The sequence below is a fragment of the Prionailurus bengalensis genome, chromosome A3 (assembly GCF_016509475.1).
Source record: "Prionailurus bengalensis isolate Pbe53 chromosome A3, Fcat_Pben_1.1_paternal_pri, whole genome shotgun sequence".
Taxonomy (NCBI): domain Eukaryota; kingdom Metazoa; phylum Chordata; class Mammalia; order Carnivora; family Felidae; genus Prionailurus; species Prionailurus bengalensis.
This window is the reverse complement of record NC_057354.1, coordinates 125,020,369-125,046,240: the sequence shown is the minus strand read 5'-3', so window position 1 is coordinate 125,046,240 and position 25,872 is coordinate 125,020,369. Positions and strand designations below refer to the sequence as shown.

Here is a 25,872-nt window from a genome sequence, read left to right as displayed (position 1 = left end):
GGAGATGGCTCGCTCATCAGTTGAGGAAAGAACTTGTACGAACTCTTGGTGGAAAATTCAAGGAGCCCTCATCCCCACACAACGTAGGAACACATGGGCAGGCGCACCACGGTGAGATGTAAAGGTGAGGAAAAAAGGACACATCACTCCTTGCTCCATTCCCAGCAGAGGGGGGCAGGGGGAGTCTTGAAAACGCAGAAAAGAGGGGAGAAGGGGGTCAAGGTGGTGGGAAGCAGGGCAGCAAGCTAAGGACTGAGAAGGGCAGGGAGAAATCCCCTGAGGCAGGGGTGCCTGAGAAACTTGAATATGATGTTAACCCCCTTCACATTTTCACTTCTCTGTTAGGTTCACTGAGTGAACCTGGTTTTATGGCACCATCCTGTTTGGGTAATGCCGTCTGGTGGGGATGCCCCCGGCGGGAGCACAGAGCACCACACGCTGGAGCATAGACCCAGAAAGGGAATTAGCAGAGCAAGAGAAGCCGCGGGCAGCGGCACAGCTTTGCCATTTAGAGATGATGGGAGCAGGTGGACGCTGGGTCTTGGAACCTTGCAGGTCCCGTGTGGAAGGGACGTCGAGCCCTCTCAGTCCTAGTGCTGCCTTCGGTGTATGCACAGCCCACTGTGGACTCGGGGGCCAGGCTGCCTGCGTCCAAACCCAGCCCCGCTGCTCACTGACATGTTGCTTCCTCTGTGTGCCAGTTTGTGTCTGTGAAGGGGGCACACGGTAGTGAGGTCTGAGATGGGTTAGCTGTCGGTGGTGGATGAAATAACCCAGGTGTGGTGTGGAGCAGCCCCTGGCCCATAGTGAGCTCAGTAGAAGTGTTAATATTCAAGTTGCCTATTTACGACTGTAAATAGGGGCTGGCAGAAAATAGGCATTCAGTGTTTTCAATGTAGAACAAATGGATGAGCTAAGGTCTTTGTCTCAGCCTCCGAACACTCTGAGCACAATATGTCGGGGAAAGTATAATTCACTCTGCAATGCCGCCCAGAGCCTGCTGTCCCCACTCCACCCACAGGTGCAGGGCCCTGGAAGGAATGGTCCCTCTTGCCCTACATTCCCAGGACACACCTGGGGTTCAGGATAGCACCTGAAGCCGGGGGTTCCGATGCCAGGAGCCCCAGGCAGGGAGACCGGCCACAGAGGGGCAGCTGAGGGGCTGGGTGGCAGCCTGGATGGGACTCTAAGGGGAGGGCAGCCAGGTGCCCTCAGGACACTGGGCTCCTGCCGTGCATTGTGCTTTCTCGACTTTCAAAAGTTTCACTGTAGTTTTTCCATGTAGACATTTTTAGGCTTTTGGCACTTTGCTGGGGAGCGTTCAGGTGTTGCATGACAATGAGTGCACAGAGTAGCTAGCAAACTTTCAGTCAGGAGGAAGCTCTCGTGTCCACAAGGTAGGGAAGGATCTAGGAGAGCAAGAAGGACGATCTGGGCAGGAGACAGAGACCCCTGGGAGGAGGTAAGACAACCAAGGCCAGACAGAGGGGGGACACAGCACTCCCTCACTGCAGAGGGACTGGCACTGATCCTACTGTTCCCCACCCAGGCACATCACAGCCCAGAACCAGTCTCTCTCCAAGAAGGTGACAGGGAAGGACATCGCCAGGCCAAGAAGAGACTCAACCACCGCCACAGCCCAAAATGACAAGTGCTGTTTATTACAGTTCCATGAATGGGCCCAGCCACAGGCTCAGCCCATCCCAGGGAGGAGCAGAGATGAGCAGTCACAGACCCCTTCCCCATCCCCCGAGTCTTGTCCAATCACACACTCCGGGCAGAAAGTCTCAGTATGGAACACAGAGCACGGGTTCCCTTTGTTTGGCGGAGCATCTCAGAGTCACAGATGGCCCCCCTCTTGGAGCGTCCAACAGAGCAATGGGACGTTGTCAGACAGGTGAGCATGGGAGTTCCCAGGAGGACTGGGCTGGAGGCTCTGGTCCTAGCAAAGGTGTGAGAGGAGGTCTGTCCAAGGTGTCCGAGAGCAGGCCTTGGCCCCAGGCCTCCGCGGGGCCAATGGCCCCAGGTAAAGCTGTGCCAAAGCCATCAAAGCTTCATAAGCCATTCAGGAGACAGTGCGTCGAGGTTGGCAACACAGAAATTCATATCAGGCCTTATGTAACCTTGGCTGAACCTACCGACCTCCAGCAGAATTTCAGCAAAGACGAAAAACAAAAAGGAAACAAATCAAAGGGACTCTGGCCGCAGCATCCCTCCCCACGAGAAAGATAAAGGCATAGAGTTTTTAGCCAAGTTTCCCAATATCATTTGTGTTTAGAGAAAAGGCTGGTCCACACAGCCAGCACAGAGAGAAGAGGCAAAGGCAAGTAGAGTTCACATGACTACTTTATATTAAAGTTTATTACATTTGGAAAATCTACTGTACAGGGAAAAACCCATTGGATTAAGTAGAGTTTTGCCAAAAGCAAAAGACTATCTCTCTTTGGAATATTCCTGATTCCAGCCCAGGGGGCAGGGCCACAGGAGCTAATCAGAGGTGAACCTGGTCGTACGTGGAGCAGCTCCATGACAGGTGTGCCCAGGCCCCCCTCATCACCTTCTAGAAGAAAATGTGCCCCAGAGACAGCACCAAAGGAAGGGCTCGGTCTTCAGGAGATTCTCTGGGGCCACTACCACCTCGCTCACCCCACAGTCCTCTCTTCTCGGTCCCCAGCTTGAGGTGCCGGGATTCCGTCCTCACACAGCTCAACATCGCGGCAGCCTGGGCCACGGCAGCGGCCCCGAGTCCGTGGACACAAGCGTGACCGCTCCAGACGTGACTGCCCACGGCTGCCAGGATCAGCCAGCCCCCCAATGGGGCCACCCGACAGACATTCCATACCCTGTTGCACACGTGAGTGACAAACTCAGAGACAACACACCGACTAGGCCTACACGTTGGCTTCCAGATTTGGTTCTCCTAGTTAAAAAACAAAACAACAACAACAACAAAAACAGTCTTCTTAACCCTGATGCTGTCTCCTCGCCGTAGATTAGGGAAGCAAGATGGGGGTAACCAAATCAACTTACTTAACTTACCTCGGGAGTAACCAAGTCTACTGGGCTATGAACAAAGAAACTAGAGGAAACATGTGCAAAAACAAGTTGGTATCTAAATGAGACCTCCCCGCAAAACGTCGCTCTGATGGAGCTCCGAACTCCTCTCCCTGCCACTCAAGGGTGGAAATGTGCCCCCAGACCACTGGTCTCCACCAGCAAGTGCGACAGATGAGCCAGCCCTCGGCCAAGTGGGCCATCCAGGTCCAAAGCAGCAGGGTCCCCTTTGTCTCCAGAATCGGGTCCGGGGAGGGGCTGCTCCAGGTTGGAGAAACTGAGTCAGAATGATGAGATGCCAGGTGCTGGCGGTGGCAGAAAAGTCACGTGCGAGAAAGCCCTTGCGCCCAAGTCTCCAGGCAGAAGTCAGAGAAGCAGAGGAGAGCCCCCAGCATGCCCCGGAAGTCCGTGGGCAGGGAGCCGGGGAGGTGGCATGGTGACAGGGCCTGCAGTTCTTCGTGGAAGAGGCAGGTGGGGGCCTAGCGAGTGGCAGGGGCAGGAGGAGCCCCGTCCCTGTCAGGCATAGAACTCTTCCTGTTTGCTGGGCTTCTGGTAGGCCCCACCGTTGGCTTGTTTGGGCTCCTCCAAGGAGTAGCTGCCCTCGTCCTTCTTCTTCATCCGGTACAGCATGAAACCCACCAGGCACACGGCGAAGATGAGCCCCACGAGGCCTCCAGCGATGACCCCTGTTGGCGGGGGTGGGCAGGGAGGCCGGCTCAGCTCAGTTAGGCAGTAGTTCCCTCACACCGGGCAGCCCCCGAGGTGGCCGCGCTCAGCCGTACTCCAGCGTCCCAACCCCCAAGCAGCGGTATGCACCCCCCTACCACCCACCTGAAAGGAACTCACCTCCCAGCACTTCCTTCCGGTCCAGGAGGCCCTGGGAGGCCCCCGTGGCCCCACGGTCCACTGGGGGCTGATTCCGCTGGTCGGGCTCCACAGCGGCCACGGCTGTGTTCTCCCCAGATATGTCAAAGGTGAAGTCCTACGGGAGGGCAGAGACAGTTGCAGGCTGCGGAGGGCCACCACCAGCAGCAGCATCCAGTTTTATTTCTAAACCCAGAAGCAGCTCGGGAGTCCCTGGTCACCGCAGCCACCAGCTCAGACACACCCAACCCAGCCCTCGGGGACCCCAAAGCCAGGCACCTCTCACCACATCACACCAGACCCTGGCTGGACTGTGGCAGATATCACAGCAAGCGAGACAAAGCGCTTGTATTTATATGAAAATAAATCGGCTCATTGTAATGTAAAGTGTAAAATGACCATGACTCTAAGATCTAAAGAAAGACCTGGTAGGGCTTCTCCCCTGCCCCGCAGCAGGGGCCCTGCTTAAGTTTGGGAAGCCCTGTTTTAGGGGATCTTGAAGGACTCCTTTGCTCAGGTCTCATATTTAGTCTGTCCCGCTCTGGGCTTGGCCCCGGAGGCAGGGGGAAGGTGGGACCGCGTGAGCCTGTCTTCTTGGCGGGAACAGGGCACGCTTACGGGGCACAGGGTGTTGAGTGTGCCAGATGACCAAGCCAGCTGTACTAACGTCCCAGGAAACACAGAGGATACCAGTGAGCACTCACCTGCTCCCCAGAGCCCTCTCCTGCTGGGAGCTGAGTGGAGATCCCATCCTCGACAGCCTTCTCAGTGGCAGAAGGACCACGGTCCTCCATGCTGGGCGCGTGAGAGTCGAGCTGGCTGGGTCCTGCAGGAGCTGAGGTCTCATGGTGGTCAGGCTTCATGTCCCTGTGGGGATGGGAGGTGACAGGCCCCTGGGCCGTGGTGGCTCTTGCTGTTGATGCCTGGTGAGTGGTCGGCTGTGGCGTGGTCTCGCCGGGTGGGTGGGTGGTCTCCTTCTCCCTGGCCGTGAAGCCAGGCTCCACCTCTGCCGGAAGCACTGCCTCTCTGTCCTGAGGCCTCTCTCCAGCCGGCAGGACGGACGTGGAGGTGGCGGTGTTATCTGTGCCGCTGGGCTCTGGGGCCGTGGGCACGGCCGTCAGGAGCTCCGTGCCCTTCCAGGTGGATGAGGGCTGCTGTGACAAGGTGAGATCTTGCAGAGCACCTGCAGGCCCAGAGGCAGAGCTGGTTGGAGTGGGGGACGCCCAGACCTCGGGCCCAGCCAGGCTCACGCAGTGAGGAAGGCCTGGACAAGGGCCCACAGCTCTGACTCCCAGGCCTGCCTAGCGAACCCTGTTGTGAGAAGTGGTTTCCCCAGGGCAGAACGAGCTGAGGCTAAACTCAGCTTTGGAAAATGGACAAGGACAGCTGCCCTTTTCTGCTGCACGTGCCTGTGGACAGCCTGGTCCCTCGAACCATGAGACATCAAGGCCATCTGGGAAGGAACTTTTCCTGTGGCTAATGAAGCTCGCTCCCTGGGTGGGGGCACTCTCAGGGTCTGAATGCCTTGTCCCTGGTGCACACTCCTCTCTGGCCCCCTCCCTGTTCCACCTGCCCTCTCCCCAGAAAGGCTCAGCACCCCCCCCCCCGCCCCCCGCTCCCAAGAACAGAGGGCTGCATCCTACCTTCCAGCTCCCAGGCCCCTACCTCGGCCACTTTCCCCACGGATGGCCTCGGCCCTCTTCCAAAATCCTGGTCAAGAGCACCTCCTCTGGGAGGCCTCCATGGCCACCTCTAGCTCAAGGACTCCACTCCCCCAGGGAAAGGGGAAATAGGGGAGATAAGGGACATTTATGGAAGATCTACATGCCACCAGGCTTTATGTTACCTTACAGCTCCCAACAATTGTACGAAGTCAAGACATATTCCCATTTTACAGATGACGAAATAGAGGCTCGGAGAAGTCCACCTTTCCAAAGGTTGCCCAGGGAGTTAGAAGAAGATGAGCCCAAGTCTGTCTGCAGCAGGCAGTCCCCAGGGCCTCCTGGAACCCCAACATTCACTCCCACAACCCATATATGCCTTTTCCTTGCAGCGTGGACCCCATTCTCTTCCCTAACATCACCCTTCAGACCCTGCCGGGGGGCTGCCTGATCGCCACCCCCAGCTCATGGCCCACTGCCATCTTGGGATGGGGCCCCCATGTCAGCTCACCTGCACCTGAGCCAGAGAAGTTGTCAGAGTCATCCCCAGAGCCATCCTGATCTTCAGGGGGCACATTTGTGGCCACTATTTGCTGGAAAAGGATCAGAAAAGGGTATGAGTGGAGGCCTGGCCAAGGCCCTGCTACTCTGGGGTCCCTGTCCTAGACAGCTGAGTGAGCTCCCCCACCACACACATATAGAACAGGAAGGAAACCCTTGTGTGTGGCTCTGGAACCCACAGCTCAGGGCCACCCTCTGGTCCCCCCCACACCCCTGAACGCTATGATGACACAGCCCTGTGCTAGGTACTAGGGGTGCAGAAACACCTGAGGGGGGCAGGGCTCTTGTCCCAAGAGGCTCAGTCTGGTAAGGGAGCCCCAGACCTCTTAGAAGAGCAGACAGAAGATGCCATTACTTGGAACACAGGCTGTGGCCACAATGGGACCCCATCAGCTCACCCTACACTGAAAATCAGGTCTTGGGGCCACTGGCCAGGGAGCCTCAGGGGCCAAGACAGGTTTAAGAGCCTCAGGAACAATCCCCCAACACCCTGACTCCAGAAAGACATTCCAAAGCATGCTGAGCACCAGGGTATGGACACTGAGGGCCTCACGGGGGGGTGAGGGCAGGGATGGGCACGGATAAGTCGTCTGTGCTGAGGCAGGGCTGGCCACGCAGGACACATGCTTCTTCCCACACCTGGTCTGTTTTCTCATCCACAGGAAAGACAGGACACAGACCCACTTGGGGAAGGAAGGACAGGGTGCCCATTAGGCTGGCGACAGATGAGACTGATCTAAAGGAGGCCCTGCACTCAGGAGGTGGCGACAAACGAGCCACGAGCCTGGAATGGACCCCATGTACAAACAGCTGTCCCAGGAATGCTGTCTGCCTGGTCCGGCTGAGAGGCTGCAGGTGCCAGAGTGCAAACACCTCCCCAATTCCTGAGACAGGAGCTGCACCAGCAGACCCAGAGAGCGGGGCCTGGAGGAGGCAGGGCGCACCACACAAGGCCGAGCAGGCCTGCGCGGAAAGCTGGAAGAGGGCGGCGTGGGGGTGCGGAGAGCTCCCAAATACTAGTTCCAGAACAGCGGTTGGAGAAGAGAAGACCCAACAAGCCAGGTGGCAGGAAGGGTAGCGATGAGTGTCCGTTCAGCAACATGACCTTGACCCAAATGAGTTCGTGATACACCCATCTCGAGGGCCCCAGTGTCAGGGGCCAGAACAAAGAATGAATAAAGAGGCAAAGCAGCACAGTTCAGGGCACCCAGTGTGGCCCTGAGGACATCACGAAACCTCTTATGGCCTCAGTCTCTCCATCTGTAAAATGGAGACAGTAGTTATATCTACGTTTCAGGATGGCTGCAAAAATTCAAGGAGGTTATACACATAAAGAACCTAAGAGAGCCTGGCGTGCAGTAAACTCCCCACCAACAAGGGCCACTGCTCTAACCCGGGGAGCCAGCGCAGCTCAGCGCGGGAAAGAGGATTCTGGCGCCTGCCTAGGAAGAGCTGGGACAGAGGTGGCAGAGAGGCAGAGGTGGGTGGAAGAGAGGCAGGAGGGAGCCAGCTCACAGGAGGCTCTGTGCAGACTTGTCAGAGGCAGGTTCCGCCCAAGGCTGGGCTCCGGGGAGTGGGCCTCCGCAGCGGGAGAGGCATCGCCACATCCTGGTCACAGGCCACGGAGTTTCACCCTTGAAGGGAGCAGAGCAAGGAGAGCCAGACAGGACCTTTGGCCTCCCGAGGCTGCCTGGGGCAGAGCTGGCCCAGGTGGAGCCTCCGCTTCCAGGAGCTCAGGTCTGGAGGGAAGCTTCAGACATGTGTAGAAACCACCAGGCTAGAAATACCACTGAGCTTCCTCTGAAAGTACAAAACCCAAACCCTACCTCTTCCTCACCCCCCGAAGAAAAAGGTTTTGGCCCCAGAAGGGCCTGTCTGAGCTGTCACGGCCCATCTAAATGAACTGGCATGGTCCCTGCCCTCCGCCTGCACCGCAGGCCACATCCTGTCTACACTGTCCCCAGGTGGTGCTTCCTACACCTGTCCTGTCTCCACCGAGCTTCGAAGCCTCCCCTAAACCTTCCGTAGTAAAGAATACGGCCCACCAGGCAGGCAGAGTGGGTCCCCTCATCCCCACATGCTCCCATCCCAGGCCCACAGCGGACTGCTTCCCACAGCCTGGCGGGGCAAGGGGAGGCCCAAGCATTCAGGGGACCCCCACCCACCCATACTCACTGAGACCCCACTTCCCTCTTGCCCACTGCCTCTGCCTTCCCTCAGCTTTCCTGAGGAGGCCCTAGGAGACGAGCAGCGACCTTTCCCAATGCATTGATTCCATCCCTTAGAGATGCTGCTCACCACGGCACGGGGTCAGGGCCCGGCCAGACCAGCCTCAGCTGCACACTGTCATGAGAGCCAAATCTGCCAGCAGAAACCAGAGTCTCCTGTTTCACAGATGAGGGGATGCAGGCCTGCAGAGGACTCCATGCACTGGGACCATGTCACCCTTGGAGGCAAAAGCCAGGGAGGCCCAGCCTCTCACCTACAGGGAGAAGCCTCAACAGGTTAGCAGTTTCCCAAGAGCTGGGCCTCTTTCACCACTTGATAAGACTTTGGATCTGCCCGGTCCCTAAAAACAATTTGTTCCCTCAACTCTACTCAGCTTATCCCTCGGCGATCTTGTTTACACAACAAGCTCTTAAGCAAACGCTTTCTCTACTGAAACCAGCTCCTTGGCCTCGGGGCAGCCCCTCCCTCTGAGGGCTGGGTCTCCATCAGGGGAAGGGCTGCAGTGACCTCCCAATCCCCTCCAGCTTGAACCTGTGCTGGCCTCAGCTCCCTGGGGAGGAAATCAGCAGAAACTGCTGAGTTTGAACTTGGATCACTAGGTGCCAGCTGACTCCAGCATTCTGGGTGAGACTTCCAGTTTCACTTAGGCCACTGTGCTAAGAGCATGTGGCCAGCTGCCCCCAAGGCCTCATTCAGGGCTCTCCTCAGCACTGCCTGACCTGGGTCCTTCCCAGACCATGTGGCCACAGCTCGGAGCTGCTCGGGGACAGGTGGGCCCCCCTTGGAACCTGCTTCAAGCTGCCTGAGAAGGTTGAAGGCCAACCAGCTCATACCTTTTTTCTTTCTTTCTTTTTTTTTTTAAGTTTATTTATTTATTTTGAGAGAGAGCGAACATGCTTGCACAGGGGAGGGGCAGAGAGAGGAGAGAGAATCCCAAGCAGGCTCTGCAGTGTCCGAGTGGAGCCTGATGCGGGGCTTGAACTCACAAACCGTGAGATCATGACCTGAGCCGAAACCCAGAGTCAGACACTTCAGCCACCCAGGCGTCCAGCTCATACCTTTAACGGGGCCCTTTAACCTCTGCAAATCCTAGGAAAATCCACTTTTCATATAACAAATCAAAACCCTGAGGGGCTTTGACCTGGGGTCAGGGCTCCAGCAGAACAGGAAAGAAGGTATGAAAAACAGGCATTCTCTGACACTGAAAACACTTTCCACCCCTTTCCACCTTTACCCTTCTATTTGAGGCAGGCAGGCTTGAGATTAGCATCTCCCACAGATAAGGAACTGAAACAGACAAGGTGATGGACTTGCCCAAGGCCACGGAGCAGTGTGCCACGTGCTCTGCTCACCTACGTCCCTCTCCCTCTGGCCCATCTATTTTAAGATGCCTGTCTTCCCAACACAGCCACAAGCTCCAGGAGCCACGAGATGAGCGCATCACGGAGTAAAAATTCCTGACCACTACCCCAGCAGCCGAGGGGACCTCAATGCCAGCCCAGACTTCACAGGTTGACAGGGGAGGGCATGGACAAGCATCAGGTCAGAGCTGCCAGGGGCTGGGAATCTGCATCAGGCTGCCACCCGCCATTCCCAAGGACAGAGGGCTAGGAGAAGAGCTTCAAGAAGCTGTCAAGAAGACAGCCTCAAGCCTCACCCTGCACTGGCCATAAAGAGGGCCACTCTCCTTGGCAGCCTGCATCTGAGTAGCCTGCTTGCCCTGGCCAGCCGAAGGACCCAAGGGACCCAGGCAGCATCCCTCGAAGACACCTCGGGGACAAGAACTCCATAGCAGTGTCACAAGTCAGGATGCCAAGTGGACCTCTCAGTGAGGTTCAAGTGAGGACGGTGGACCCAGCCACTTCTAACTCTGGATTGATGGAAGACGTTGTCTGTCCGCCTGCTCCCTGGACTCCCGCCACCCCGTCAACTGCAGCCCATGGGTCCCTTTCTACCTGTGGTTTCCAACCCACACCCTGAATCACTGACATGTGTCATTTGCTGCCTGACTTAAGTGATGGCTAAAGCACAAATCCTTTAGAAAGCGTTACTGAGTTCACAGGATCGCATTGCTCTCTCAACCAACACACTGCTAAAAGTACAGTATCGAGGGGCGCCTGGGTGGCTCAGTTGGTTAAGCGTCTGACTTGGGCTCAGGTCATGATCTCACGGTTTGTGGGTTCGAGACCCGTGTCGGACTCTCTGTGGACAGCCTGGAGCCTGCTTTGAATTCTGTGTCTTCCTCTCTCTCTGCCCCTCCCTCACTTGCACTCTGTCTCTCTGTCTCAAAAATAAATAACAAAACAAAAATAAAATAAAAAATAAGTTAAAGTATAGTATCGTGTAAGGAGGATTAAGAGAGTCACATTTTTTAAAGTAATTTTTACCCTTTCAGTTTCTTGGTCAGAACTGTGGATCTAAGGTAAATGGGCAGAGCCCTCCCCCACCCCCCATATACCTAGAGTTCATAACTCTTGGGGTCTGAGGTCTCAGCTGCAGGACCCTAGCCTTTACCCCCCACCACCACCACCACCTGTGCATCAGGATGCCAAACTGACCAAAAGTGAAATCCAAAGCATCACCTTTGTCCAGACCATGGGCTCTTTTATTCAGGGTCCCTAGGAATCAGCAGGAGACTATCAGAAGTCTTCTGAGCTCCATCCCTGAGGCTGATTCAGTGGATCTGGGGCAACGGCCCAGGACTCTGATGTTGAACAAGGTCCCGGGTCCTGTAGGTGGTATGCAGACTACACTTGGGGAACAATAGTCTGGACAGGGAAATGTCTGACCCAGACTTGCCCAGGGCCTGGGTGCTGGGGAAGGCAAATCCCTACAAAGGTCCCAAGACTCTCACTCAGGTGCAGTGTTCAAAGAAGAGGCACCAAATAGCAACAGAGCCCCGTAAACAAGCGCTAGGGGCAAACTGATCCAAGAAGACTCTGGAACATTTCTCTGTACTTCTGATGCATCCACTCCCCACAAACAATACATCCCAGTACCTGCATCGTCTGTAAAAGAGACTCACCATGGAGCTAAGGAAACCCTGAACTTCCAGAGGCATGACCCCTTTGGTTCCTAGGGGTACAAGAAACCGGAGACAAAGATGAGCCTCTGTCCTGCCTGCCCAGAGTTGCAGGACCTCCTTGGTATCCCAGGACCGAGGCACTGACCTGGCAGGAGCAGGATCTCCCAGGGTGGGCCCACCAGGGAGGGGAGCAGGGGCTGCAGAGCCACTGTGCATTTTCCAGGGGAACCTGCCTGAATGGGAGGCAGGGGTAGGGGTCACAGGGGCTAGAGAATGTTGTAGAACACACTGCCCCACTCCTGCAGCTCACCCAACACCCTGGTGCCCTATGGCAGTTATAAACATAACTCTGCTTTCCTCATCTGGGGGATCATTTGTACCCCCTCCTATAGCCCTGGCTAACATGGCCTAAGCACAGTCCCGAGGGCCCAGGCAGGTCAAACCCAAAGCATCTTGGACCAAGGGTTCTCAAGGAGAGGAGCAGAGCCAGGGGTGGTAGGGGGAAAGAGCCTGACCAGGGTGGCTGCCACAGGGCAGGTCTAGCTCTACTGCTCCCTTGCCCAGTACTGCTGACCCGGGCAGCTCTCGGCCTCTCTCTAGACAACAGAAGGGGCTTGGCGGGAGAACACTAAACTCCCTTAGTGCTCTGACAGGCTAGGCTGGGACCTGGGAGCAGAGGCCCCAACTCCTTGTCAGCAGGGCCAGAGTGGTATCGGGGTGGCCATGTCAGGCTGGGTGGAAGGGGCAGGACCGTGGGCCCGGGCCCAGGAAGACACCAGGCTCCCCTCCTGCCCAGGATATCAGGGTAGTAGCAGATAAATCACTTTCTCTCTGAAGGCTTCTCTCCTGACTTGGGAGCTGCCAGGGAGACATGCTTAGGCCACTGAGAGGCACAGATCTCCCCCAGTTTTGGCCTCAAGACCCTGAAATCCACCCCACTTTAGGCACTCCCAGGAGGAAGGGGCCCCACCAGTGCTTCAGACAGGATCAGCATTTCCGGCCTGACAGGCACAGTGATTTATCAGCTCCGTGTCTCTCTACCAAAACCAAGTCAAGACTAGACTTGCAGAGGGTGTGATGGGCATGGCCCAGGGCGGCAGGGGCCCAGGGAATGGCAGGTGGGAGACAGGGGCTTATTCTGCCTTCACCCTGAGCATCCATGAGGGCATGTAGGCCCCCAGCCCCCATCGGCACTTCCACTGTGGGGAGCACATTTCAGGGGACCTCCCAGGGATGTGCCCTTCACCCCATACACACACACAACCCACTGGAGCTGTCCCCATCCTGCCACTCAGACACAGACCTCACCAGTTGGGGGATTCCTGGGCAGGGCTGGGGTACAGGGCAGCATCCATACTGGGCTTTACAGATGGGAAACCGGAGGTCAAGTTTGCAGAGCCCTTTGCCTGCCCCATTCTGCCCATTTGGAGTACCTGGAGAGGCCAGACTTGTGTTGAGGTGGTGAGGGTCCTGGCAGCCAGTGCCAGCCCCAGTGCCCAAGCCAGGTCAGAACTGCCACGAGCACCCCCATACGCACCCCTCCACAGAGCTGGCACCGCCTCACGGCTCGCGTGCTGGGACTCGTCTCAGCCGGGCCCAGCTGAGGGCTGGGTGTGGGGCCGCAGAGCCGGAAGACCCGTTCCTCTGCTTTTCCCCACCTCCAAGAGCCTTGTACCAGGCATGGAGCAAGGTTGCCCAGCCTGGTCCTGCCAGCCTTTGTGGCCAGGGTTGCCCTGGGAGTCAGACAAGGGGTGGCCAGGGGAAAGTGACCAAACCCAGTACCAGGAAAACCTGGTTATAGCCTGGGCTCTCTGTTCCCAACTTACTGGATGACCTTGCATAAGAATCTCTGTCCAGTTCCCCATCGGTACAATAGGTGATAGTAAGGGGGCTCCTGGTTCCAAGTCTATGGTTGGGAAGTCAAGGGGACTGCCCACCTGAGGGGTTGTGGCCCACAAACACAGTGCTCAGCAGGGGGAGGACCCACCATGACAAATAGGGAGAAGGGTACTTGATCACAGTGACTCAGTGTCACTGCCCTCAGCTTCCCAAGGGGGGTTATGGCCTAGGCAGGACGTTAGAGGTGTTCCAAAGAAAGGGGACTCTGGGATGGCAAATGGCACCCCACGAGGACAGAGGGAGCAGCTGAGGCCACCAGAGCCTTGTACCTCCCAAGCCTTGGCTGTCCTAATGAGGCGGCAAAGACCAGAAGTTCAGTGTTGGATGCCCCAGCCAGCCCTCACAGGGGCCCCTTGAACTGCTCTCTAGCTGATTAACCTCCAGATGCCACCGGGCTTGGGGGCCTGACACCTCTGGCAGGTGGGCTTCTAGAGATACCCTCCCCCAGCTCTGTCTAAATAAAGTCTCCTCAAGTTTCGCAGGGCCAGAAACTAGTAGCTTTGGACACACCTGCAGCCAGCCGGGGCTCCAGCTGTGCAGACAGACGGGGATGGGGGCACTTCCTCACCCAAATTTATCCAATCAGTGTCCCTGCAGTTGCACAGTGTCCCCTTTAAAATGCCTCTGGTAAGACTATCGGGTGCTAGACGCTCACCCTAGAGTATAAATCAGCTCTATACAGGGGAGCAGCTAATTCCGGAACGGGGGCACCGGGGGTGGGTAGGAGCCCTGGAGGATGGGAAAGGACTGCAAGAGAGGCCGGGAGATGCCAAGGGCACATTTTTTAACTTGTGTCAGAATTGGGTCGCCAGCCAACCCCATACCTAAGAAAGACAGACTAAATTCCCTTTGTTCCCACTTTGAGCCACAGACATACATGGCTTCTCCTCCCACATACAGAAGAATAATGGGCCAGCCTGGGAACTTGCCTCTAGGATAAAGTTCAAGTCAGACTGATGAGGCACTGAGGTAGAAGCCCAGACAATGACACGGGAAGGGCAGAGTATCCTTGAAGGAGTCCCGTGGGGGTACCACGGCAGAATGGAGTTTTGGCCTTTGCAAGAGAAGGCAAAATTTTCTGTGAAGACCAGGTCTGAATCGGCTGGGCTCGCTCCCCAGGTTCCCAGTGGGATCCCACCTCAAAGGCAGCAAAGTAGACTAGGCCCCTTCACTGTCAGCCTAACATTCGCCAGGGGACTCTTGATGGCTGAAAGGCCCACAGAGCCTCAAACGCCCCACACTGAGCTCCCGGGCACCAGCGGCATGTGCACACAGCAGACGGTGTGTCTGTGCATGCAGCTCGGGGGGCTCTCAGGAGCCCGGAGTCACTCAGCAGGTGGAGTAGCCACAACACCTTGCCCAGAGCTCCGGGACAGTCATGGGGTGGGAGTAGGCACCTAAGGATATAACCTGGGCTGGGGGTTACTGGAAAAACAGAAATACCTGAAGTAGGCCTTAGGGAAAAAACAGCTAATACGTATTGTGTGCTATGTGCCAGGCACTAATCTAAGCACTTTAGCCGAATTAATTAATCTTCACAGTAACCTTAGATTCCAGTGCCGAATCCATCCTCCAGATAACGACACTGAGGCAAAGGGGACAGTTTGTCCCAGGGCATACAGCCAGTGAAGTGCTAGGGAGAGGGTCTGAGGCCAGGCAATCCAGCAGGCATGTGGTTAACAACCCTTCAGTGGGGGCCACGTGGCTCTCTTACCCTCAGGAAGAAAAGAGGTGGCACAGGGGAAAGTGCAGAAGGAAGAAGGACCACAGAAGTGAGGCCTTCCCCCCACATCCTGCAGCCTGGCCTCGCCCAGCTCCCTCGCCGGGACAGCCTTCAGTCGGCCGTTCTGGGGACAAGCCGCTGTCCCCTACAGTCCCGGGGCCCTGCTCGGCTGGCCTGAGCCCCGGCCCAGGTGCCCTGGTGTCTGGCCTCCCCCCACCGCCTGCCAGCCCAGCTCACACCTCCCCGGGGTCAGGAGCCAGACCCTGGCAGAGGCTCAGGCAGAGGCGAGCAAAGTCTGGCCTGCCAGCGAAGGCTCACATTTCTGAGAAGGGGCAAAAGCCATGTTTTCAGGCCCTATTACATCAGCACACTGGGGTAAGACCAGCCAGCCATTCACATGAAGTAACTATACACCCAGGCCAGGTCAGACTGTACCCCTTCCTCCAGTCACAGCCACGGGGGCGGGGCGGGGGGTGTGCTCCCCAGGGGACTCTCTAAACAGAGTCAGGCCCAAAGCTCCCCCAGACTTGCTCTTCTGAGTCCAGGTAAGGAAGGGACTCTCAATCATGCCACGTACATTAGTTCCTGGGGTCTTTTCAAAAGCCCTCCGAGGAAACTGAGGCTTAGGGGCAAGTGAAGAAACATGCCCAAGGTACTCAGGGAGGATGTGATGGAGCCTGGTAATGACTTGGACTGCCCAATCTCCATGTCCTGTGCTCTTCCCAGCCTCCACATGACAACTCTCCAGTCCCCGTGACACTTACCTAGGCTGACCAGCCAGCCAGTTCTGGATCCCAGCTGGCCTGCCCAGCCCCACAGCTTCAGGACCTCAGACTGGGCCCCAGTAACTACCCCAAAGGCAGGCAGACCCAAGCAATCAGCTCAGGCTGCTGTCCTCACAGTGGGAGGAAAGGTGGACCAAGACATCCCCCCTGCCGCCCCCCAGCCCCTAGAGAGTGGTCTTGAAGAATGACCCTGTTCCCAAACAGGTAGAGGGGAGAGGGGTGAGGCCACAGCCTCTCTGCTCCTCCCACAGTTCCAAGGGCGCAGGACACAGACTCAAGGCTGTCCCAGGACCTTACTACAACAACCAGGAGACCCCAGGGAAACTTTGCAAGGATGCCCCTCCCCCAGCCCCACCCACCCTTTACTCCCGGAGACCCTGTGGGTGGTGGGTGGAGAGGCAGGGGCAGAGCCTGGGGCAGCTCCCTCCGCCCAAGTGCAGGTGTGCCCATTCTCCTAGTCTGGCCCACAACCCATAGGCCCTGGCCAGCCCGGAGGTCTTGCTGCCCAGACCATGCCTGCACCGCGCCCTGGAGGAGATGCGGTCACCATAGATGGCGGTGCCACACCCCAGCATGTCTCTCTGGGAGAAGGGGGACTGACGTCAGCCTCTACAACAGTCTCAGAGGCTCCTGAAACACCTGCAGCCTGGGGCCCTGCGAGCCCAAACCTGATCACATACCCGTCGGGGACACTCCCCAGAGATGGGACTCCAAGGCCCCGGATAGTTTCCTGGGCAGCAGGGATGCTGACAAGCTGCAGAGAGAAGAGCCAGTGCTGCCTCTGCACCCCTGCCATAGGACTGGCACAATCAAGTCCCCAAATGGGTAGGCAAGGCCCTGGGCATCAGCGGTCACCGTGGTACAGGTGGCATGGAAGCAGCAGTCCTCAAGTCCCCCAAGGCCTCCCAGTGCCCAGCATGTGCTAGGTCTGGAGTCGATGAGTGCACCTGGCCCTCCAGAAGTTCCCTCCCTATGCACCCAGGCCCCACCACTCCATCTCCTCAGTCTGCTGTGGGGGACAGAGGGCCGGTGTGGCCACAGAAAGGCAGCCTGAGTGGGAAAGACTAGGAATTCAACATCACTGTGGTGGGACAGTTCTCTTAACACCCGGGGAGAGCAGTGTGGCCCAAGAATGGTCCCAGAGCAAAACTGGCAGCCTCTGCCACTCCCACTGCCCCCATCTGGGGACTACCTCCCCTAACACTTCCCCTGGCCAGAACATGGCCTGCCTTATGGCCTGAGCTCCTGATTAGAAACTGCTGTACTGTGGGACTCGAATGAACCCTTTCGCAGTGAATGACCGTTACTGTCACTGCCCCTCTGGCCTATCTGCATGGACCAACCCTCCTGTCTGGTCCCAGTAATGGCCACCTTCTCTTGCATGTGCTCCTGGACCAGGTGTGGACGGCTCCCCACCTGCACAAGGCAATGCACACGGCAGGCACCAGGCTCTGGGTTTTAAATCTGGTCAAGCCAAAGAGGGCTCATGACCTCCAAGGGTTGAAGCAGAATGCTTCCGGGAACAGAGACAGGCCCAGCCCTGATTCCCACCAGTCCTGTGACACAACCACAGGATACCACAAACACACCAAGTGCATGATTGTTGTTACCTACGCTTCTCTGCTCCCTCCTCCCATTTCACAGGTGGGTTCACTGAGGCCAAGACAGGCCCTTGCACAAAGTCACTCAGCAGAAAAGAAGAGGGCCAAGGCTGGATGGCAGGCATCAGAGCCTTAGTTAGTCCTGCTGGGTTCCCCTACCCCGTCTAGCACACAGTGGGCTCATGGTCAAGGCTGCTTGGGTGGATCTGTGGGCCTAGCACCATGACTCAGCCAACAAGTGAAGTGATAAATATGCCTGCCTGCCCCACTGCCCCAACCTGCCCAACACGGCTTCCGTTCCTGCTGATGAGCGGACCTGGGCAGGTGGCCAGGATGCCTGGGTGTGTGCAGAGAGCATCACCAGGCCTGACCTTGCCCAGTGTCCTCTGTCCACATCTGGTTCCCACACTGAACTCTAAGGCCACCTCCTCCAAGCAGCCTGCCCTGACCCCCACCCCCACAGATGACTCCTCGGGCAGTGAGTGTCTCCTCGAGTCCCCAGAAGAATAACGGTGGAGGACCCTAAGCCCTGGTCAAGTCCCCCATTACCACCTTCATCCTCCCCAGGACAAGGTCTCAGAGCTGAAGAAGAGGAAGGAGGCCCCAGAGGGGACAGATGGGGGAACTGAGGCACAGAGGGACAAAGACCTGCTCAAACCAGTCAGGGGCCAACCTGGGACCAGGAAGGACAAGTGTCCTAGCCATCCTTCTCTGTAGGAATAACCTCCATAGACTCCTAACGCCAGGGATGGAGGAGTATCAGGGTTAAAGCTAAAAGGGGAGAATCCACCAGAAAAGAAGAGAGAGGAAGACCACTTCCCGGCTTCTGAAGAGGAAGTTGCAGACAGGTGGTGACCAGGTTTCCCAAGACACTCAGGCTGCAGCCTACCCAGCAGGAAAGCCCAATGAGGAAACAGAGTCGAGACCACCCAGGCCAAGCTCGGCTGTAGCTGCAACCCGGCCTGCAGGCCCACCAGCCGGCACACAGCCTCTTGCGGGTCGCAGCCCTAGGTGGGTCACAAGAGCGTTCCCAGCACTGGAGCAGCCTCTCCATAGAATCAGGCAGCCCTTGGAACCATAAATGAATGCCAGGAGGACAGAGACCCTCAATAAGCTCCAGAGGCAGAAGGGGATGCATCTGAAAGCCTTCAAGTTCATGAGTCAACAGGAAACATCCCGGGGCAGACAACTGAGTCCAGGAGCAGGTCCAGCCACTAGCCTTCCCCTTTCCGCACCCAATGGTCCCGAGCCCCAAAACTGCCCACTGCACCCCCCACCATGAGCTTGCCTCCACACACTCACGGCCTTCCAGACGTCCTGGCCTGCCAGACCTGCATAGTGTTGACAGGCAGCAGGAGGGAGCTTAGCCCACCTCCCCTCAGGCCACCCCACCTGCCCACCACCGGCTCATTCTGGGCCCCACAGCACTGAGAACAGGGGAGCTAATTAAGCGCCCCGTCTAGGGCCTAGAAAGGTTATTCTTTTGGGGACTTCTAGTGCCTACTGCCCACCCAACGTAAGCTTCCTGAGGTCAGGCAGAAGCAGCTCCATCACGCAGATAGAGCTGTCCATCCTGGGGGCCATGTGGGAGACTTCCCAGGTCTCCTGGATTCGAAGGTGCCGAGTTGAAGTGACCCCACGTGCAGGGTCTTGCCTCAGTGGCCTCAAATGTGCCTCCTTGTGTTGAGCGATGCATCCATGCCTGCCCTCCCTCGGCATCATCAGGGCACCCACAGCCCGCTCTGAGGGAGGTTCCAGAATGCATCCTCGCATGCAAAGCCCTGGAACAGCTGACAGGGAAATGACACCGTGCTGAATCTGTTCCAGGGCGCAGGATCCTGGCGCCAAAAGCCCTCTTTCCACAGACTCCCTTAATCCCATTCCCTTTCCCTAGACACACTTAGGCAGGCCCTCAAGGGGGGATGGGCTTTCAACCCAAGACTCCAAAATTGGTTGTTGAAAAGAAGGAAGAAATCAGGAAACAGTGCATTCTGTAAAACTACCAAGGTTCCAGGACTAGAAATCATTTAATGACTGATTCTTTACGGGGCTGCTTCTGCAGCGGGACCTAGTGTTGGAGGGGACCAGGTGGGAAACCCAGCACAGGAACCAGGAGTGCTGGGTATCTGGGCATCTGGCTGATACCATGGTGCCCACCTCCCCAGCTTTAAAAAGGATCTACTAATTCTGAAAGTGTTTCCCCAGTGCCTAAGATGAAAGCCAGTGCAGACTGGCTGTTGCCCTGGGAACAAGCACGCAGGCACCATGCAAACATGGGATGCCCCATCAGGCCTCTTTGCACAAGCCAAGAACATATATATGGTCCCTGCACGGGTATCAGACCTGGGAGCACACCCCACCTTACCCCCATGGGCTCACTGTCTCCTGACCTAGGCTCCAGGGAGCAACTCTTGCCTGTCCCTAAACCACTGGGTGAACCCAACCCAAGCCAAGGATGTTGCCAATGCTCAGGGTTCACCTAAAGGCACCGTTCAGGCCAGCTCAGCCCAGCCCAATGCCCTCTCCATCCAAAGTATGCACACCCATGGCTCTCCAGGATGGAACAGCAAATACCCATAGGGCCTCACAAGTTTCAGCGAGCCTCCTATGCTGGGCTTCACTGGGGAGACTTGACAGTTCATCAGTTCATTAATGCCATACACATAGGCGCACGCATATGGACAGATCCTGTTTCTCACACATCAGCCCCTTAGAGGGGCTTACTTCTATAGGCTTCATCCACAAGATGAGGGCAATGACGTACATCGTAAAGGTTTGGCTTAAAGATGAGATAAGAAGGTAAGAAAAGCACTGAACACTCAATAATCAGCACCCAATTACAGGCGCCTCTAATTATATCGATAGCTAACTTTTCCTCTGGCGCTTTCATTTCCAAACACTTTCAAGCACTCATTATGAAATGAATATGCAAATGACAAAGGACAGGGAGAACAGGTATGATGTCCGCTTTACAGAGGACATCAAGACTTGGAAGTGAAGTGACTCACCCAAGGTTACATGGTAAATTAGTGGCAGGGTTGAGACTTGGTCCTGGAGCTCTACTTAATCCAAAGCCGTTTCTGGCCTGCCAACAGTACGCGTGCACTAAGAAAGATGCACTTCAACCCAGATAAAACATGGTGACACGATGGAGACAGGACCCAAGCTAAGAGTAAGGGCCCTTCCAATGGAGACTTATAAGTTAGCCTCACCAGGTCCAGGCTACCTGTGAGCCTCGAGTCACTTACAACTCAAGCCAGGAAGAGAAACTCGGAACACAGGGTCACAGGTGCCTCCTCCCAGAGATCATCCACACCTGTTCACCGAGGGAGCCTGTAAGCATGCCCTTTGACAGCCTTCATTATTCCAGGTACTATCAGGGATACTGCTGAGGTCCCAGCTGGGTCCATGGAGGCACAACTCCACATATCACAGATCATGAACATTACTCACAAGTGAAACTCTCACTCAGCACTGAAAACTCATGTCTTAGGAATCATTCTGACATATCTGATTAGTTTCTTAGTACTGCTGGAGAACAGTGCAAATTAGAATTGAATAGAAAAGCTGCCTGCTACACTTAGGCCCACAATTGTCACTTTTGGCTGCTGTCAGGGATGAGGGGAGAAATAGAGCAAACCAGAATTCAAAAGGTACCAACCCTGGGGGCACCCAGCAAGGGGCAAAATGCTCTTCAGAGCTCAAGAAACCCAGGACAGAAATGCCTAACCTAACACAGTGACAACCATGAAGAAGACCCTGGCATCTTGAGATTAAATTATGCTTAGTATTCTCTCTCTCTCTCTCTCTCTCTCTCTCTCTCTCTCTCTCTCTCTTTTTTTGAGAGAGAGAGAAAAAGTGCTGACAGCAGAGAGCCAATGCGGGGCTTGAACTCACGAGTTGAAGCCGGACACTTAACTGCCTGAGCCACCCAGGCGCCCCAGTATTCTTTTGTTAATAAAGGAAGGAAAATAAATATTGTAGAGAGTCCTGCCCAAAGTTGAGGTCAATATGGATTCTTAGCTCACTAAAAAAACCTGGATGCCAAGGATACCTCATTCCCAAGGGATTTCAGAATCCGAAACTGCAATAGGAAACATTCCTCTATAAAATACTACAAAATTCAAGCTTTTCACTAATTCTTTCCAGGCCTCCCTCCTTTCTCATCTCTCTCCCCACCAATCTTGGTTAATGAGGTTTTATTGGAACCCACCATGAGCCACAGGTAGAGACTTAAAGCAGCTCCACCCTCCCACCCTCCTGAAGCCAGGAGTGACATCACCTCTAGAAGGCTCTGAGCCCAGGAGGAGAGGAGGCACTTAGCGCCTCCCCCAACCCCCACCCACCCTACCAGGCCTTAGGAAAATGTCTCTACTGGCCCCCATAATTAGGGCAAAAAGGGATTTTATGCCTTTCAAGAAAGAGAAAAGGGAAGGAGAGGAAAACAGCAAATAACTATTCCAGAACAAGCAATTTTTCTGGCATGGAAGAAACAAAAGACCACAGGAAACACACACACACACACACACACACGCACAGAAACCTTTTCAGACAAACCTGTTCTTGTCTCTTGGGAGTGGTTTTAAGCAACCTTCTGCCCTAATAGCCTTCTCTTGCCCATTCAAAATCAGGTGCCGACGATCACACCCTACCTCACTGGTCCCCAGGGGGGTTCTGACCTGCTTCCCACTGGGACCAAAGTGAACCCTGGGAGAGGACCAGATCTCTGCAACCTGTAGACACCTCCTCCTATTTTAGGCAAACCCCATTGCTTAGTTTCTTTTAGTAAGGGGGGAGGGGGCAGGGACTTTATGCCACCTTATGCCCCCACTTTTAACCCAACATGGACAACCACTGTAAGAGGGAAAAGGCAGGTCTGGGAAAGAAAAAACAAACTAAACTTTATAAAAGGAAAAAAGAAAACCTAAGCTCCAAGCCAACGTCTGACCCCAAAGCTTAGTGCTTTCAGGCTCTACTCAGCCACCTCTTCCAGGAAGTCCTCCTACCACCACATTCTAATAAGCCGTCCTCCTTCCCTCCTCTCCCCTTTGAGACTCCACTGCCTCCCAGCCCTCTGTAATGTGTCAAAGTTTCTAGGCAAGAAATAATGCCTCTTAATGCAGCATCTGCCCTTACCCAGTACACAGGAGACTCTGGGAAACACAGTCCACAGAGAATCTCACAACCCATCTGCCTCCCCCATATAACAGGCACTCTGGGATCCCAGCTTATAAGAATGCCAGCCTCAACCAAGGCAGGCAAAAGAACCAAACCCCGCACTCCTGATTTTAGCTGGAAATAGGTGGGGGAACCCCACCTCGGCAGTCTCTGCTGAGGCCCAGTCTTGGACCTGTAGAGAGTGGAGTATCCAGGTAACGCTAGGTGGACCACCGAATTAAGCCACACATCTCCACTCTCCTCTTCAGAGTATGAACTATGAGTCAAGGCACAATCTGAGTCCTACCAAGCTGCAACTCTAAAGAGAGAAGAAGCCAGATACCAACTTCTTGGATCTGAAAGCCAGGAGTGCACTGGAGACTCAGCTCAGAAATCCTATCTGTCCCCATGGCTCCCCCAGATTTGGCACCCTTCGCCCCCCACCTCCATCCAACTCATCAGCAATGCAAGAAGCATCAGGGACCCTGTCCTTGTACTTCAAAATATAATTCCAAACACAACAGTCGCCTGGAAAAGTGGGGGGGGGGGGGGGGGCACTTCACAGATAAGCCTGGGAAACACCTCACCTGAGCCAGACCCTGTAAAATACCCAAAGCTCTCAACAGCTGGTAGCTTCTATTATTGTAGAGGGACCCGCTTACAGAGGGTCGGCACTGCTGAGAGTTGTGCAGATGCCACATTACCCGTGGAGGACCCGGCACCCCTCCCCCCTCCTGCGATCCTTCCCTGCCCACGTGCCTCCCTCACCAAGAGCTGGGGAAGTAGAGCAGTCCAGATGTGGTAGCGAAAGACCGCCACTTCCGGAAGGGGAAGAGCCCCCCGCTCCGTCCACACCTCCCCTCTCCATCCCAGGGGATGGCCGCCCCAGCCCGCGGGGAGGGCCCCGGGACTCCAGCACCGGGTGTGGGGGCTGGGAGTGGACGTGGACACCCGGCGGCCAGCGCTGACACCTGGCGGCGGCCCAGGTCCCGGCCCACGGCGGGGCCGGCGCTGCGGGGCGGTTCCCAGGAAAGGGTTACAGGGGCCGAGAACAAAGCGCCCCCATTGGGAAAGGCGGGCTAGCGGACGGCGGCGGGGGCGGGAGATCACTTTCTGGGGGCCCTTGGGATGCTCTTTGTCGACCAGGTCCCTCTTCAGAGGGGACCCACCCCTCGCCAAAGGTGGATGCTGGAGTCCTACCCAAAGGCCTCCTCCCCCAGCCAAGGGCTCCACATTTGTCCCTCTTTCCCCTCAGCTCCACTGGGCGGGCCAAGGGACCCGCCTTCCCTCCGCGCGGCTACAGCACAAAGCCAGGCCGGGGGAGGGGAAGAGCCATTCCGGGGTCCACTCGCGTGGAAGCCGCAGCCCTCCCTGGCCGTGCCCAGCACCGCCAGCACCCCTCAGCAGGCAACACAACTTCAGCAGCCCCAAAGTTGGGTTCCTGCGGGGCTCCGGTGTTCCGGGACCAACTTCGCGGAACCTCCCGCTGCCAGCTCTGCCCAGCTCCCTTAGGGCAGCCGATGGGAAGCCGAGGATCCCACCTCCGCGGCCACCACGACCCCCGCGCAGCCCTGGCCCGGGCTCCTCTGCCAACGCGCCGGCCCCGCTGCTCCCAAACTTGCCTGCGCCGAAGGGGCCGGGAGCCTGGGCTCGGCGGGTCTGCGGGTGGCCGCGGTCACCGCATCTTCCCGGGTCGCCGGCGGGGACCCCGGCTGCTGCGGTGCCAGGGGTAACTGGATGGGAACTCGCGACCCCGGGAGCCGCCGCAGGCTAGTGGGCACCAGCGCATGGGGAGCCGATTCACATAATTGAGCGCGGGGCCCCCGCACAGGCTCCTCTCCGCGGGGCGCCCGAGCCCCCACCCCGCCCGTAGCGGCGGAACCCGCGGGGCGCCCACCGACGGCGGAGGCAATTGGAGCGGGACCCCGGTTTCGCGGGCACGGTCCCGGGGTCCGCCGGGCTAGCGCGGGAAGGCAAGTCCCCGCTTCCCCTCCCCCTCCACGTGCCGCTGGAGGCATCGGCGAGTCTGCAAACACCGGCTTCCCGCCGCTCCCCGCCCGGCCCCGGGCCGCACTCACCGGGAGAGCCGGCTGCAGGCGCAGCGCCAGCGCGCAGAGCCAGAGCCAGAGCGCAGCGCGCCTCATGCTGCCCGGACCGGCGGCGGGAGCGCTGCGGGCTGCGGGGATCGTGGCGACGCCGCGCGGTACGGACTGCGCGGGGCTCCGCGCCGGCTCCTCCGGGTCGTTGCGCGCGGCACCCTCGGGCAATGCCCCGCGCGCGGCTGTCCCTGGCGAGGGCTGCGGAATCCGCCGGCTGCAGTCCGTTCTCTACCTCTGGATTCCTCTCCGCCCGACTCGGCTCCAGCCCTCACCTCTCCCGCCGAGCTCCGCCTTATAATAAACCCACAGGCCCTTAGCCGTTGCAAAAACTAGCCCCCCACCCCCAGCTCGCCTAGTCTCGGGGCCAGCCCCAGTCCCCACCCCCTAGGACCCCGCCCTCTGAGGCACCCAGCCCGGCCCCCTTGGAACGCCCCACCCCCGGCGTCCTGGCCCCGCCCCCATCCCCACCCCCTCCCGCACCGCCGGGGGGACCTCGCCTTCCTCCGGAGCTGTGGTTCCCACAGGCTGTTGTGAGTGGCGTTTCAGCTCCGCTGCTCCCGAGTGGCGGGATCGGGGCACCCCCTTCCGCCCTGGCTCAGTATACTGGGGGCGCTGACCGCGAGAGGGGCGGGAGGAGCGGGCGTCGGTCTTCGACCGTGGGCGCCAATCTTACAGCGCCCTCTGGGCGTGGGCACCCAGCGTCCTCCAGGTGTGTTCAACTCCGAGATCCCGGCGGCGGCGGGACAGCTTTCCGGGCTGTGCGGGGCCCCGGGGTGATGGGGCCTTAAACCGATGGAGCCCTCCCCTGCCTCTCCTTCGGCTGCCAAAGGGGTCCCTGCGTCCTCACTTCCCCAAGTACAGGTTCCCACAGGCCCTCGCGTTCTGCCATCACGCCAGAAAGTGGTGGAAACTTGGGGCCTTACTTTGAACAGAGGTACATGCTCAGGACGGGCTGTAAAAATAAAGAGAGAGAAAGAAAAAGAGAAAAGGAAAGAAAGAAAGAAGAGAAAGAAAGAAAAAGAAAGGAAAGAAAGAAAGCAAGAAAGCAAGCAAGAAAGAAAGAAAGAAAAGAAAGTTTTCTGTGTCTTTCGATGGAAGACTGCCCTCTCCCTTCGTCCTCTTAGCTAAAAGGAAAAATAAACGGCTTTCTTCCCAGGGCAGACAGCCTCTGGCCAGCGGATCTGATGAGGGCCGCTTGAGTTCCTGCTCCTTCG

General features: G+C 57.1%; 1 protein-coding gene across 1 annotated transcript; it reads right to left on the bottom strand.

The window, feature by feature from the left end:
- Positions 1 to 1,639: 1,639 nt before the first annotated feature.
- On the bottom strand, positions 1,640 to 25,059 carry SDC1 (syndecan 1). The gene is made up of 5 exons (XM_043604467.1): positions 24,638 to 25,059; positions 6,091 to 6,172; positions 4,623 to 5,101; positions 3,901 to 4,036; positions 1,640 to 3,740 (listed from the first exon to the last, which is right to left on the bottom strand). Exons 1-5 carry the CDS (start codon positions 24,701 to 24,703, stop codon positions 3,571 to 3,573), a joined length of 933 nt encoding a protein of 310 aa, XP_043460402.1. The 5' UTR covers positions 24,704 to 25,059; the 3' UTR covers positions 1,640 to 3,570.
- Between the last annotated feature and the right edge of the window lie 813 nt (positions 25,060 to 25,872).

Coding starts and splice junctions, on each gene's coding strand:
- SDC1 (XM_043604467.1), bottom strand. CDS start 24,703: ATGAGGCGCGCTGCGCTCTGGCTCTGGCTCTGCGCGCTGGCGCTGCGC. Junction 5,102..6,090: donor CTTCTCTGGCTCAGGTGCAG/GTGAGCTGACAT, acceptor CTGGGCCTGCAG/GTGCTCTGCAAGATCTCACC. Junction 4,037..4,622: donor GAGAGGGCTCTGGGGAGCAG/GTGAGTGCTCAC, acceptor GCCCTCCCGTAG/GACTTCACCTTTGACATATC.